The 14080-nt window shown below is 48.3% G+C and overlaps 1 protein-coding gene across 1 annotated transcript in view; it reads left to right on the forward strand.

Moving 5' to 3' along the window:
- LOC124044486 (unconventional myosin-X-like) overlaps nt 1-14080 on the forward strand; it is a 175984-nt gene that overhangs the window by 114485 nt on the left and 47419 nt on the right. The window contains exons 17-19 of the mRNA XM_046364115.1: nt 2417-2541; nt 6178-6286; nt 12984-13090. Coding sequence (XP_046220071.1) covers nt 2417-2541; nt 6178-6286; nt 12984-13090 — 341 coding nt within the window. The remainder of the gene's footprint in view (nt 1-2416; nt 2542-6177; nt 6287-12983; nt 13091-14080) is intronic.

Here is a 14080-nt window from a genome sequence, read left to right on the forward strand (position 1 = left end):
GGACGTCTTTTGAGCTCATGGCTTGGTTTCTGCTCTGACATGCCCTGTCAACTGTGGGACCTTATAAAGACAGGTGTATGTCTTTCCAAATCATGTCCAATCAATTGAATTTACCACAGGAGGACTCCAATCAATTTGTAGAAACATCTCAAGGATGATCAATGGAAACAGGATGCACCTGAGCTCTATTTTGAGTCTCATAGCAAAGGGTCTGAATACTTATGGAAATAAGGTATTTCTGTTTTTAATTTTTGATACATTTACATAAAATTTCTCAAAACCTGTTTTTTCTTTTTCATTACGGGGTATTGTGTGTAGATTGCTGTCCAATTTATTTAATCCATTTCAGAATAAGTCTGTAAAGTAACAAAATATGGAAAAAGTCAAGGGGTCTGAATACTTTCCCAAGGCACTGTATAGAATGGCAATTTCTGCTTTAGGTATAATGCCAGGAGCCACTTGTAGATCTGACAGCTCTTACTCAGTGCCACCTCTGACACGCCAAAACAACCTCTATGCGGATGTCGATTGAATAGAGCTTCCGGGGCCTTCCGTGGGTCTGTGAGGGCTCTGAGAGTGTTGAGTGTTCCGGGGCCTTCCGTGGGTCCGTGAGGGCTCTGAGAGTGTTGAGTGTTCCGGGGCCTTCCGTGGGTCCGTGAGGGCTCTGAGTGTGTTGAGTGTTCCGGGGCCTTCCGTGGGTCCGTGAGGGCTCTGAGTGTGTTGAGTGTTCCGGGGCCTTCCGTGGGTCCGTGAGCGCTCTGAGTGTGTTGAGTGTTCCGGGGCCTTCCGTGGGTCCGTGAGGGCTCTCTTTGTGCCTCTGTAACAACGCCCCTCTGCCAGAACATTCTTCCAGCCCAGGTCAGAGGTGAGGGGTTAGGGTTGGCCCGCCACAGCTGCAGTTGGTTGTGTGTGGGCCATTGTTGCACTACTGACCTGCTGACTGCTGCTGTGGAGGGAGAGAAGAGAGGTCAGCGAGGGGCTGTAGAACTGGTTCCACTATGTCTCCGCAGTGGAAAACAAAACAACTTTCCTATTGACATTTAACACATGATGAAGTGCGTTGCCAATAGATTCATTTCCTTCTGGAACTGGCACCAGGCGTTCATGGTTAACAAGGCATGATCACTGTTCTCATTGTCTTCTGAGAGGTTTGGGCTACAGAAGGTTACTGTTTCACAGGCACATGTTCTCACAGAGTCCCCAGTGCAAATCATTACCATGTCGCACCTTGTCGCCTGTCCCTGGCATGGCAGCAATCCCTCTTCCTTGTCCCCTCCCTTGTCCTCTACCAATCCCTCTTCCTTGTCCCCTCCCTTGTCTTTAACCAATCCCTCTTCCTTGTCCCCTCCCTTGTCCTCTACCAATCCCTCTTCCTTGTCCCCTCCCTTGTCCTCTACCAATCCCTCTTCCTTGTCCCCTCCCTTGTCTTTAACCAATCCCTCTTCCTTGTCCCCTCCCTTGTCCTCTACCAATCCCTCTTCCTTGTCCCCTCCCTTGTCTTTAACCAATCCCTCTTCCTTGTCCCCTCCCTTGTCCTCTACCAATCCCTCTTCCTTGTCCCCTCCCTTGTCCTCTACCAATCCCTCTTCCTTGTCCCCTCCCTTGTCTTTAACCAATCCCTCTTCCTTGTCCTCTACCAATCCCTCTTCCTGGTCCCCTCCCTTGTCCTCTACCAATCCCTCTTCCTTGTCCTCTACCAATCCCTCTTCCTTGTCCCCTCCCTTGTCCTCTACCAATCCCTCTTCCTTGTCCCTTCCCTTGTCCTCTACCAATCCCTCTCCTTGTCCCCTCCCTTGTCCTCTACCAATCCCTCTTCCTTGTCCCTTCCCTTGTCCTCTACCAATCCCTCTTCCTTGTCCCTTCCCTTGTCCTCTACCAATCCCTCTCCTTGTCCCCTCCCTTGTCCTCTACCAATCCCTCTTCCTTGTCCCTTCCCTTGTCCTCTACCAATCCCTCTCCTTGTCCCCTCCCTTGTCCTCTACCAATCCCTCTTCCTTGTCCCTTCCCTTGTCCTCTACCAATCCCTCTCCTTGTCCCCTCCCTTGTCCTCTACCAATCGCTCTTCCTTGTCCCCTCCCTTGTCCCCTCCCTTGTCCGCTACCAATCCCTCTTCCTTGTCCCCTCCCTTGTCTTCTACCAATCCCTCTTCCTTGTCCCCTCTCTTGTCCCCTCCCTTGTCCTCTACCAATCCCTCTTCCTTGTCCCCTCCCTTGTCCCCTCCCTTGTCCTCTACCAATCCCTCTTCCTTGTCCCCTCCCTTGTCCTCTTCCTTGAAGCTACAAGTGGTGCTAACATCATAAGGTGCTGGCAGCTGGTATAAATGAGTACCAGTGTAGTCAGCATTTTGTCGTGTCACCTTGGTGACAGCCTGCTTATGTCACCTGACACATGTCGTTGTTGTTTTTGTACTTCTCAGAACGCCAACATGTTTGACCCAGAAGTGGTCCTGAACCAGCTGAGGTATTCTGGGATGTTGGAGACCGTGAAGATCCGCAGGGCTGGGTTCCCTGTCCGCAGGACCTTCACAGACTTCTACAGCAGGTCAGCCTACAGACAGTAATAACTAGAAGATACAGAAAACATACAGTATCTTGGGCCTACACACTGACACTACAGTATCTTGGGCCTACACACTGACACTACAGTATCTTGGGCCTACACACTGACACTACAGTATCTTGGGCCTACACACTGACACTACAGTATCTTGGGCCTAGACACTGACACTGACAGTATCTTGGGCCTACACACTGACACCATGGGCCTACACACTGTCAGTTCTGGGCCTACACACTGTAAAATAACATATGTATTACTATCAATAGACTGTACCATACTGTCTTCTGGGTGTAAAATAACATATGTATTACTATCAATAGACTGTAAAAGCTCTTACAAAACGGCTCTTACAAAGTGTATTGGTCGCATCCACAGATTTTATCGCGCGTGCAGTGGAATGCTTATGTTTCTAGCTCCAACAGTACAGTAATGTACAATAACATAACACACATAATTCAAAAACTAAACAAAATGTCTGAAATATTAGAGCGAGTTCGGTATATAAATATATCTAAATGGTAAGTATCGCCCCCACAATAGTATGGCTGTTACGATTTCCGCCGAAGTCAAGCCCTCTCCTTGTTCGGCGGTCGACGGCATCAACCTTCTAGCCATCGCTGATCCATTTTCCATTGGTACGCTAGTCAGTTTTGTCAGATGTTATTGGTCCATATTTAACAGATGTTATTGGTCCATATTTAACAGATGTTATTGGTCCATATTTAACAGATGTTATTGGTCCATATTTATCAGATGTTATTGGTCCATATTTAGCAGATGTTATTGGTCCATATTTAGCAGATGTTATTGGTCCATATTTAACAGATGTTATTGGTCCATATTTATCAGATGTTATTGGTCCATATACATATTTAACAGATGTTATTGGTCCATATTTAACAGATGTTATTGGTCCATATTTAACAGATGTTATTGGTCCATATTTAACAGATGTTATTGGTCCATATTTAACAGATGTTATTGGTCCATATTTAACAGATGTTATTGGTCCATATTTAACAGATGTTATTGGTCCATATTTAACAGATGTTATTGGTCCAGACACATATTTAACAGATGTTATTGGTCCATATTTAACAGATGTTATTGGTCCATACACATATTTATCAGATGTTATTGGTCCATATTTAGCAGATGTTATTGGTCCATATTTAACAGATGTTATTGGTCCAGACATATATTTAACAGATGTTATTGGTCCATATTTAACAGATGTTATTGGTCCATATTTAACAGATGTTATTGGTCCATATTTAACAGATGTTATTGGTCCATATTTAACAGATGTTATTGGTCCATATTTAACAGATGTTATTGGTCCATATTTAACAGATGTTATTGGTCCAGACACATATTTAACAGATGTTATTGGTCCAGACACATATTTAACAGATGTTATTGGTCCATACACATATTTAACAGATGTTATTGGTCCATATTTAACAGATGTTATTGGTCCATATTTACCAGATGTTATTGGTCCATACACATATTTAACAGATGTTATTGCAGGTGTAGCAAAATGCTTGTGTTCCTAGCTCCAACAGTGCAGTAATATTTAACAATTCACAACAATACACACAAATCTGAAAGTAAAAGAAATGAATTAAGAAATATATAAATATTAGATTGAGCATGTCGGAGTGGCATTGACTAAAATTCCGTAGAGTAGAATACAGTATATACATTTACATTTACATTTAAGTCATTTAGCAGACGCTCTTATCCAGAGCGACTTACAAATTGGTGCATTCACCTTATGACATCCAGTGGAACAGCCACTTTACAATAGTGCATCTAAATATTTTAAGGGGGGGGGGGGTGAGAAGGATTACTTTATCCTATCCTAGGTATTCCTTACAGAGGTGGGGTTTCAGGTGTCTCCGGAAGGTGGTGATTGACTCCGCTGTCCTGGCGTCGTGAGGGAGTTTGTTCCACCATTGGGGAGCCAGAGCAGCGAACAGTTTTGACTGGGCTGAGCGGGAACTGTACTTCCTCAGTGGTAAGGAGGTGAGCAGGCCAGAGGTGGATGAACGCAGTGCCCTTGTTTGGGTGTAGGGCCTGATCAGAGCCTGGAGGTACTGAGGTGCCGTTCCCCTCACAGCTCCGTAGGCAAGCACCATGGTCTTGTAGCGGATGCGAGCTTCAACTGGAAGCCAGTGGAGAGAGCATATGAGAGCATATATATACATATGAGATGAGTAAAGCAGTATATTAACATTACTAAAGTAATACAGATACTCAACTAGTCTAAAGAAGGCCAGTTTAATTGCTTCTTTAATCAGAACAGCAGTTTTCAGCTGTGCTAACATAATAATTGCAAAAGGGTTTTCGAATGATCAATTAGCCTTTTAAAATGCTAAACTTGGATTAGCTAACACAACGTGCCATTGGAACACAGGAGTGATGGTTGCTGATAATGGGCCTCTGTACGGCTATGTAGATATTCCATAAAAAAATCAGCCATTTCCAGCTACAATAGTAATTTACAACATTAACAATGTCTAAACTGTATTTCGGATCAATTTGATGTTATTTTAATGGACAAAAAATGTGCTTTTCTTTAAAAAACAAGGACATTTCTAAGTGACTCCAAACGTTTGAATGGTACTGTATACGCGATCGTAGTTTGTCTATTTTATTTTCCATTGATTGTACGTTGGCTAATAGGACCGATGGTAAAGGGAGATTACCCGCTCGTTTCAGATCCTTACAAGGCACCCAGACCTTCGTCCCCGATATCTCTGTCTCTTTCTCCTGCGAATGACGGGGATCAGGGCCCTTATCGTGCATCTGAAGTAAATCCTTTCCGTCCGGACTTGTTAAAGAAAAAGTACAAGTGTGAAATCTCTGTCCTGATATTTAGAAGCTCTTTTCGGTCATAAGACACGGTGGCAGAAACATTATGTACGATAAGTTACAAATAACGCAGAAAAACACACACAATTGGTTAGGGGATCGTAAAACAGCAGCCACCTCCTCTGGCGCCATAATCCACAGGATGAACCATGACTAGACTACAATATCTACGCATAAGTAACCTGTCATTTCCATTCTCAGAGCGTTAATAAAGCCTGCCAGGAAAATAGTCAAGGAACCAGAGTAGAACCTCTCAGAACCTCCCTGGAAAACATTCAAGGAACCAGAGTAGAACCTCTCAGAACCTCCATGGAAAACATTCAAGGAACCAGAGTAGAATCTCTCAGAACCTCCCTGGAAAACATTCAAGGAACCAGAGTAGAACCCCTCAGAACCTCCCTGGAAAATATTCAAGGAACCAGAGTAGAACCCCTCAGAACCTCCATGGAAAACATTCAAGGAACCAGAGTAGAACCTCTCAGAACCTCCCTGGAAAACATTCAAGGAACCAGAGGAGAACCCCTCAGAACCTCCCTGCAACTTATAAATAAACGTTCCCAGAACAGGCAACCTTTCACTTTCAGTTTTACCGGTCAGGAAACTTATGGCTCCATTCCCACAACCAATATGAAACAAAAAACATACATTCCCACAACTTCCGAGGAACCAAATCTGCTAGCTGGTGTGTGTGTGTGTGTTTGTTCTCTGGCCTGATCTGTGTCTGTGTTCTCTGTGCAGGTACATGATGAAAGACAACCTTCCGACAGATGACCCGAGAGGGAGGTGTACAGAGCTGCTGATGTCATACGACCCTGCCAAGAGAGACTGGCAGCTGGGGAAGACTAAGGTACGCTGGCCCTGACGGCGCGTCACACACACACACACCGTCACAGAGTGTACTCTGCTACCTGTAATGTGTGCGGCTCGGGCTGAGGGGGTTTCAGGATGATAGGTTACCGAGAAGGGAGAAGAACAAGGACCTCGGGCTGGGGGGGTTTCAGGGTGATAGGTTACCGAGAAGGGAGAAGAACAAGGACCTCGGGCTGGGGGGGTTTCAGGATGATAGGTTACCGAGAAGGGAGAAGAACAAGGACCTCGGGCTGGGGGGGTTTCAGGGTGATAGGTTACCGAGAAGGGAGAAGAACAAGGACCTCGGGCTGAGGGGTTTCAGGGTGATAGGTTACAGAGAAGGGAGAAGAACAAGGACCTCGGGCCGAGAAGGGAGAAGAACAAGGGGGGTTTCAGGATGATAGGTTACCGAGAAGGAAGGGAGAAGAACAAGGACCTCGGGCTGGGGGGTTTCAGGGTGATAGGTTACCAGGGTGAGAGAGGGAGAAGAACAAGGACCTCGGGCTGGGGGTTTGGGGGTTTCAGCTGGGTCAGGGACACTATCACAGGATAATGTCTCTCTTCTGACAACCCAGCTGGGTCAGGGACACTATCACAGGATAATGTCTCTCTTCCTGACAACCCAGCTGGGTCAGGGACAGGATAACAGGGACACTATCACAGGATAATGTCTCTCTTCCTGACAACCCAGCTGGGTCAGGGACACATTTACATTACATTTAAGTCATTTAGCAGACGCTCTTATCCACTATCACAGGATAATGTCGCTCTGTCTGACAACCCAGCTGAGATAGGGACACTATCACAGGATAATGTCTCTCTTCCTGACAATCCAGCTGGGTCAGGGACACTATCACAGGATAATGTCTCTCTTCCTGACAACCCAGCTGGGTCAGGGACACTATCACAGGATAATGTCTCTCTTCCTGACAACCCAGCTGGGTCAGGGACACTATCACAGGATAATGTCGCTCTGTCTGACAACCCAGCTGAGATAGGGACACTATCACAGGATAATGTCTCTCTTCCTGACAACACAGCTGAGATAGGGACACTATCACAGGATAATGTCTCTCTTCCTGACAACACAGCTGAGATAGGGACACTATCACAGGATAATGGGTCAGGGTGTGACAGTAGAGTGGTAGTGATGTGGTTAAAGTGTAGAAGGGTGGTGATGTGGTTAAAGTGTAGAATGGTGGTGGTGTGGTTAAAGTGTAGAAGGGTGGTGGTGTGGTTAAAGTGTAGAAGGGTGATGGTGTGGTTAAAGTGTAGAAGGGTGATGTGGTTCAAGTGTAGAAGGGTGGTGATGTGGTTAAAGTGTCGAATGGTGATGGTGTGGTTAAAGTGTAGAAGAGTCAGAGCGTGACAGTAGAGTGATGGTGATGTGGTTAAAGTGTAGAAGGGTGGTGATGTGGTTAAAGTGTAGAAGGGTGGTGATGTGGTTAAAGTGTAGAAGGGTGATGGTGTGGTTAAAGTGTAGAAGGGTGATGTGGTTCAAGTGTAGAAGGGTGATGTGGTTAAAGTGTAGAAGGGTGATGGTGTGGTTAAAGTGTAGAAGGGTGATGTGGTTAAAGTGTAGAAGGGTGATGTGGTTAAAGTGTAGAAGGGTGGTGGTGTGGTTAAAGTGTAGAAGGGTGGTGGTGTGGTTAAAGTGTAGAAGGGTGATGGTGTGGTTAAAGTGTAGAAGGGTGATGTGGTTCAAGTGTAGAAGGGTGGTGATGTGGTTAAAGTGTCGAATGGTGATGGTGTGGTTAAAGTGTAGAAGAGTCAGAGCGTGACAGTAGAGTGATGGTGAAGTGGTTAAAGTGTAGAAGGGTGGTGATGTGGTTAAAGTGTAGAAGGGTGGTGATGTGGTTAAAGTGTAGAAGGGTGATGGTGTGGATAAAGTGTAGAAGGGTGATGGTGTGGTTAAAGTGTAGAAGGGTGATGTGGTTAAAGTGTAGAAGGGTGGTGATGTGGTTAAAGTGTAGAAGGGTGATGGTGTGGTTAAAGTGTAGAAGGGTGGTGATGTGGTTAAAGTGTAGAAGGGTGATGGTGTGGTTAAAGTGTAGAGTGATGATGTGGTTAAAGTGTAGAGTGATGGTGTGGTTAAAGTGTAGAGTGATGGTGTGGTTAAAGTGTAGAAGGGTGATGGTGTGATTAAAGTGTAGAAGGGTGGTGGTGTGGTTAAAGTGTAGAAGGGTGGTGATGTGGTTAAAGTGTAGAATGGTGATGGTGTGGTTAAAGTGTAGAAGAGTCAGAGCGTGACAGTAGAGTGATGGTGATGTGGTTAAAGTGTAGAAGGGTGGTGATGTGGTTAAAGTGTAGAAGGGTGGTGATGTGGTTAAAGTGTAGAAGGGTGATGGTGTGGATAAAGTGTAGAAGGGTGATGGTGTGGTTAAAGTGTAGAAGGGTGGTGATGTGGTTAAAGTGTAGAAGGGTGATGGTGTGGTTAAAGTGTAGAAGGGTGATGGTGTGGTTAAAGTGTAGAGTGATGTTGTGGTTAAATTGTAGAGTCATGGTGTGGTTAAAGTGTAGAGTGATGGTGTGGTTAAAGTGTAGAAGGGTGATGGTGTGATTAAAGTGTAGAAGGGTGGTGGTGTGGTTAAAGTGTAGAAGGGTGATGTGGTTAAAGTGTAGAGTGATGGTGTGGTTAAAGTGTAGAAGGGTGATGGTGTGGTTAAAGTGTAGAAGGGTGGTGGTGTGGTTAAAGTGTAGAAGAGTCAGTGCGTGACAGTAGAGTGATGGTGGTGTGGTTAAAGTGTAGAATGGTGTTGATGTGGTTAAAGTGTAGAAGGGTGATGTGGTTAAAGTGTAGAAGGGTGATGGTGTGGTTAAAGGGTAGAATGGTGGTGATGTGGTTAAAGTGTAGAAGGGTGGTGTGTTCCTGTTGAGTTGATGTTATTTTGACAGTTCAGTTAACAGTAGATCAATTATGTTAAAACACATCTCTCTCTGAACTGCTCTGTTCACACAGGGACATACTTGGTGTACACACACACACACTCACACACACACACACAAACACTATATAAAGCTCTGTTGTCATGTAGCCTGTCTGATTGTGTAGCTGTAGAATAGCTACATTGTTCTCCAGTATGTAGGGGTCAGGGGTCAGGGTTAGAACTGGGCTGGACAGCTCCGTTCTCCAGTATGTAAGGGTCAGGGGTCAGGGTTATAACAGGGCTGGACAGCTCCGTTCTCCAGTATGTAGGGGTCAGGGGTCAGGGGTAGAACAGGGCTGTACAGCTCCGTTCTCCAGTATGTAGGGGTCAGGGGTCAGGGTTATAACAGGGCTGGACAGCTTCATTCTCCAGTATGTAGGGGTCAGGGGTCAGGGTTATAACAGGGCTGTACAGCTCCGTTCTCCAGTATGTAGGGGTCAGGGGTCAGGGTTAGAACAGGGCTGGACGGCTCCGTTCTCCAGTATGTAGGGGTCAGGGGTCAGGGTTAGAACAGGGCTGGACGGCTCCGTTCTCCAGTATGTAGGGGTCAGGGGTCAGGGTTATAACAGGGCTGGACAGCTCCGTTCTCCAGTATGTAGGGGTCAGGGGTCAGGGTTAGAACAGGGCTGGACAGCTCCGTTCTCCAGTATGTAGGGGTCAGGGGTCAGGGTTAGAACAGGGCTGGGCGGCTCCGTTCTCCAGTATGTAGGGGTCAGGGGTCAGGGTTAGAACAGGGCTGGGCGGCTCCGTTCTCCAGTATGTAGGGGTCAGGGGTCAGGGTTAGAACAGGGCTGGGCGGCTCCGTTCTCCAGTATGTAGGGGTCAGGGGTTAGAAGAGGGCTGCCCCCAGGTGGTGAAGGTAGGAAACAACACCTCCACTCCCCTGATCCTCAACGCTGGGGCCCCACAAGGGTGCGTGCTCAGCCCCCTCCTGTACTCCCTGTTCACCCATGACTGGGTGGCCATGCAGACGTCACAACAGTAGTAGACTTGATTACTATACATTACTCATCTCATATGTATATACTGTATTCTATACTATCCTACTGTATCTTATTCTATGCATTACTCATCTCATATGTATATACTGTATTCTATACTATCCTACTGTATCTTAGTCTATGCATTACTCATCTCATATGTATATACTGTATTCTATACTATTCTACTGTATCTTGGTCTATGCTGCTCTAACATTGCTCTCCCATATATTTATATATTCTTAATTCCATTCCTTAGATTTGTGGGTATTTGTTGTGGACTTGCTACTCATATTATTACTACACATAAAGCATCATTCAAAAACAGCCCTAGGTAACCTAGGTAACCTTGACATATACACCTTCTCTTTATACTGAATGTATTTATAGGCACCTGTGGAGGTTTAAAGTGTCATCAATTCTTCAAATGTGATTATGTTGGAGTATAAAGGAAGGGTTAACTAGTCCCAGTAGAAGTCTCTTAGCCTCCTTCCTTAATGAGAGCAAGGACAAGGGGTGTGTCCTGTTCTTTGGAGGAGTGTCCTCCTCCCTCTCCCTCCCCTCCAGTCTCCCTGTCTCTCTCTGCCTAACAGTGCCCTCCTCCCTCCCCCTCCCCTCTTCTCCCTGCCTCTCTCTGCCTAGCAGTGTCCTCCTCCCTCTCCTCTCCCCTCCAGTCTCCCTGCCTCTCTCTACCTAGCAGTGTCCTCCTCCTTCTCCTCTCCCCTCCAGTCTCCCTGCCTCTCTCTACCTAGCAGTGCCCCTCTGCCTCTCTCTACCTAGCAGTGTCCTCCTCCTTCTCCTCTCCCCTCCAGTCTCCCTGCCTCTCTCTACCTAGCAGTGCCCTCCTGCCTCTCTCTACCTAGCAGTGTCCTCCTCCCTCTCCCTCCAGTCTCCCTGCCTCTCTCTACCTAGCAGTGCCCTCCTCCCTCTCCTCTCCCCTCCAGTCTCCCTGCCTCTCTCTACCTAGCAGTGCCCTCCTCCCTCTCCCTCCCCTCCAGTCTCCCTGCCTCTCTCTGCCTAGCAGTGCCCTCCTCCCTCTCCCTCCCCTCCAGTCTCCCTGCCTCTCTCTACCTAGCAGTGCCCTCCTCCCTCTCCCTCCCCTCCAGTCTCCCTGCCTCTCTCTACCTAGCAGTGCCCTCCTCCCTCTCCCTCCCCTCCAGTCTCCCTGTCTCTCTCTACCTAGCAGTGCCCTCCTCCCTCTCCCTCCCCTCCAGTCTCCCTGCCTCTCTCTACCTAGCAGTGCCCTCCTCCCTCTCCTCTCCCCTCCAGTCTCCCTGTCTCTCTCTGCCTAACAGTGCCCTCCTCCCTCCCCCTCCCCTCTTCTCCCTGCCTCTCTCTGCCTAGCAGTGTCCTCCTCCCTCTCCTCTCCCCTCCAGTCTCCCTGCCTCTCTCTACCTAGCAGTGTCCTCCTCCCTCTCCTCTCCCCTCCAGTCTCCCTGCCTCTCTCTGCCTAGCAGTGCCCTCCTCCCTCTCCCTCCCCTCCAGTCTCCCTGCCTCTCTCTGCCTAGCAGTGCCTTCCTCCCTCTCCCTTCCCCTCTGTGTCTCTATCCCTGCCTCTCTCTGCCTAGCAGTGCCCTCCTCCCTCCTCCCTCCCCCTCCCCTCTTCTCCCTGTCTCTCTCTGCCTAACAGTGCCCTCCTCCCTCCCCCTCCCCTCTTCTCCCTGCCTCTCTCTGCCTAGCAGTGCCGTCCCCTCCAGTCTCCTGCCTCTCTCTGCCTAGCAGTGCCCTCCCCTCTGTGTCTCTCTCTGCCTCTCTCTGCCTAGCAGTGCCCTCCTCCCTCCTCCCTCCCCCTCCCCTCTTCTCCCTGTCTCTCTCTGCCTAACAGTGCCCTCCTCCCTCCCCCTCCCCTCTTCTCCCTGCCTCTCTCTGCCTAGCAGTGCCGTCCCCTCCAGTCTCCCTGCCTCTCTCTGCCTAGCAGTGCCCTCCCCTCTGTGCCTCTCTCTGCCTCTCTCTGCCTAGCAGTGCCCTCCCCTCTGTGTCTCTCCCTACCTCTCTCTGCCTAGCAGTGCCCTCCCCTCTGTGTCTCTCCCTCCCCCTCCCCTCCAGTCTCCCTGCCACTTTCTGCCAAGCAGTGCCCTCCCCTCTATGTCTCTCCCTCCCCCTCCCCTCCAGTCTCCCTGCCTCTCTCTGCCTAGCAGTGCCCTCCCCTCTGTGTCTCTATCCCTGCCTCTCTCTGCCTAGCAGTGCCCTCCCCTCTATGTGTCTCTCCCTGCCTCTCTCTGCCTAGCAGTGCCCTCCCCTCTGTCTCTCTCTGCCTAGCAGTGCCCTCCCCTCTGTCTCTCTCTGCCAAGCAGTGCCCTCCCCTCTGTCTCTCCCCTCCCCTCTTCTCTGGCTCTCCTCCCTTCTAGTCTCTCTCTCCCTGGTCATCTCAGTAGCAGCCAGAGAGAGAGAGCAACATAAGGGAAACACAGATAGACAGAATGGCCGCTCGCTGTGGGACTAACAACACAACACCATGACTCTCTGCAGCAGCACAGTAGCAGTCTTCAGCTGGGCTCTCAGCAGTCAGGGAGAGTGTCAGGAACAGTAGTAACTAGCTATAGCTCTGCTCTGTGACAAACATCAGGGCCTACAGCAACCCACCTTGGACCTTATCAAGAGAAACGAACCTCCACCACCCCCCTCTCTCTGCCCTCCCCGACCGTGCCGTGTGGGCCGTGCCGTGCGGGCCTAACCTCCACCACCCCCCTCTCTCTGCCCTCCCCGACCGTGCCGTGTGGGCCGTGCCGTGCGGGCCTAACCTCCATCCCTCTCTCTGACTGGACGTGCCATGTGTCATGTCCTGCAGGTGTTCCTGAAGGAAGAGCTGGAACACCGGCTGGAGAAGGAGAGGGAAGAGGTGCGGAGACAGGCGGGCATGGTGATCCGGGCACACATACTCAGCTATGTGGCAAGGTGAGTACTGGAGCTGGGCCTGTTGGGGACTGTTTGGACTGTGTTTGGACTGTGTTTGGACTGTGTTTGGACTGTTTGGACTGTGTTTGGACTGTGCTTGGACTGTGTTTGGACTGTGTTTGGAATGTGTTTGGACTGTTTGGACTGTGCTTGGACTGTGTTTGGACTGTGTTTGGAATGTGTTTGGACTGTGTTTGGACTGTGTTTGGACTGTGTTTAGACTGTTTGGACTGTGTTTGGACTGTTTGGAATGTGTTTAGACTGTTTGGACTGTGTTTGGACTGTTTGGACTGTGTTTGGACTGTGTTTGGAATGTCTTTGGACTGTTTGGACTGTGTTTGGACTGTGTTTGGACTGTTTGGACTGTGTTTAGACTGTTTGGACTGTTTGGGATGTGTTTGGACTGTGTTTGGACTGTGTTTGGACTGTGTTTGGACTGTTTGGACTGTGTTTGGACTGTTTGGACTGTTTGGACTGTGTTTAGACTGTTTGGACTGTGTTTGGACTGTGTTTGGAATGTGTTTGGACTGTTTGGAATGTGTTTGGACTGTTTGGACTGTGTTTAGACTGTTTGGACTGTGTTTGGACTGTGTTTAGACTGTTTGGACTGTGTTTGGAATGTGTTTGGACTGTGTTTGGACTGTTTGGACTGTGTTTGGACTGTGTTTGGACTGTTTGGACTGTGTTTGGACTGTGTTTGGAATGTGTTTGGACTGTGTTTGGACTGTGTTTGGACTGTGTTTAGACTGTTTGGACTGTGTTTGGACTGTGTTTAGACTGTTTGGACTGTGTTTGGACTGTGTTTGGACTGTGTTTGGACTGTTTGGACTGTGTTTGGACTGTGTTTGGACTGTGTTTGGACTGTTTGGAATGTGTTTGGAATGTGTTTGGACTGTGTTTGGACTGTGTTTGGACTGTGTTTGGAATGTGTTTGGAATGTGTTTGGACTGTTTGGACTGTGTTTAGACTGTTTGGACTGTGTTTGGACTG

Source organism: Oncorhynchus gorbuscha, linkage group LG09 (genome assembly GCF_021184085.1).
Source record: "Oncorhynchus gorbuscha isolate QuinsamMale2020 ecotype Even-year linkage group LG09, OgorEven_v1.0, whole genome shotgun sequence".
NCBI lineage: Eukaryota > Metazoa > Chordata > Actinopteri > Salmoniformes > Salmonidae > Oncorhynchus > Oncorhynchus gorbuscha.